The sequence below is a fragment of the Austrofundulus limnaeus genome, unplaced genomic scaffold, assembly GCF_001266775.1.
Source record: "Austrofundulus limnaeus strain Quisiro unplaced genomic scaffold, Austrofundulus_limnaeus-1.0 Scaffold4514, whole genome shotgun sequence".
Taxonomy (NCBI): Eukaryota; Metazoa; Chordata; class Actinopteri; order Cyprinodontiformes; family Rivulidae; genus Austrofundulus; species Austrofundulus limnaeus.
This window is the reverse complement of record NW_013956916.1, coordinates 1-1,274: the sequence shown is the minus strand read 5'-3', so window position 1 is coordinate 1,274 and position 1,274 is coordinate 1. Positions and strand designations below refer to the sequence as shown.

General features: G+C 57.8%; 1 protein-coding gene across 1 annotated transcript; it reads right to left on the bottom strand.

The window, feature by feature from the left end:
• Positions 1-5: 5 nt before the first annotated feature.
• On the bottom strand, positions 6-1,146 carry LOC106512147 (uncharacterized protein DKFZp434B061-like; the record flags this gene model as incomplete). The annotated part of the gene is made up of 1 exon (XM_014000826.1): positions 6-1,146. A coding segment is annotated over one exon (1,141 nt), but the record flags the coding sequence as incomplete, so codon positions are not given.
• Between the last annotated feature and the right edge of the window lie 128 nt (positions 1,147-1,274).

Genomic DNA, 1,274 nt, shown 5'->3' with positions numbered 1-1,274 from the left:
TGGACGGTGTGTCGACCGACGCTCTGGACGGTGTGCCGAATGACGCTCTAGACGGTGTGCTGGCTGAAGCTCTGGACGATGTGCCGACCGACGCTCTGGATGGTGTGCTGACCGAAGCTCTGGATGATGTGCCGACCGACGCTCTGGATGGTGTGCCGACTGACACTCTGGACGGTGTGCCGACCGACGCTCTGGACGGTGTGCTGACTGAAGCTCTGGACGGTGTGCCGACTGAAACTCTGGACGGTCTGCCAATGTATACTCTGGACGGTGTGCCGACGGAAACTCTGGACGGTGTGCCGACGGAAACTCTGGACGGTGTGCCGACGGAAACTCTGGACGGTCTGCCTATGGAAACTCTGGACTGTGTGCCGACCGTCACTCTGGACGGTGTGCTGACCGACACTCTGGACGGTATTCTGACCGAAATTCTGGACGGTGTGCCGAACAAAACTCTGGATGGTGCGCCGACCGAAACTCTGGACGGTGTGCTGACTGAAGCTCTGGATGGTGTGCCGACTGAAGCTCTGGATGGTGTGCCGACGGAAACTCTGGATGGTGTGCTGACTGACGCTCTGGATGGTGTGCCAAGTGACGCTCTGGATGGTGTGCCGACTGACGCTCTGGATGGTGTGCCGACTGACGCTCTGGATGGTGTGCCGACTGATGCTCTGGATGGTCTGCCGACGGACACTCTGGATGGTGTGCCAACTGAAACTCTGGACGGTCTGCCGATATACGCTCTGGACGGTGTGCCGACGGACACTCTGGATGGTGTGCTGACTGACGCTCTGGATGGTGTGCTGAGTGACGCTCTGGATGGTGTGCCGACTGACGCTCTGGATGGTGTGCCGACGAAAACTCTGGATGGTCTGCCGACGGACACTCTGGATGGTGTGCCGATGGACACTCTGGATGGTGTGCCGATGGAAACTCTGGATGGTCTGCCGACGGACACTCTAGATGGTGTGCCGACGGAAACTCTGGATGGTCTGCCAATGGCCACTCTGGATGGTGTGCCAATGGAAACTTTGGATGGTGAACCTGCCCTGAGGCCGCAGCCTCTTTCCTCTGGCAATGGTGGCAAGATGAGTCTGAGGGGACTTAGGATGTGGTCTCCTCCCAGGGAGCGCAGGAAACAGAGGACTCAGTGGAAGGGGAACACTTCAGGTCCACAACTGACTCTAAACCTAACCTCACAGGTACACACCTGAACCTAAACCCAACCTTACAGGTACACAACTGAACCTAAACCCAACCTTACAGGTACACAA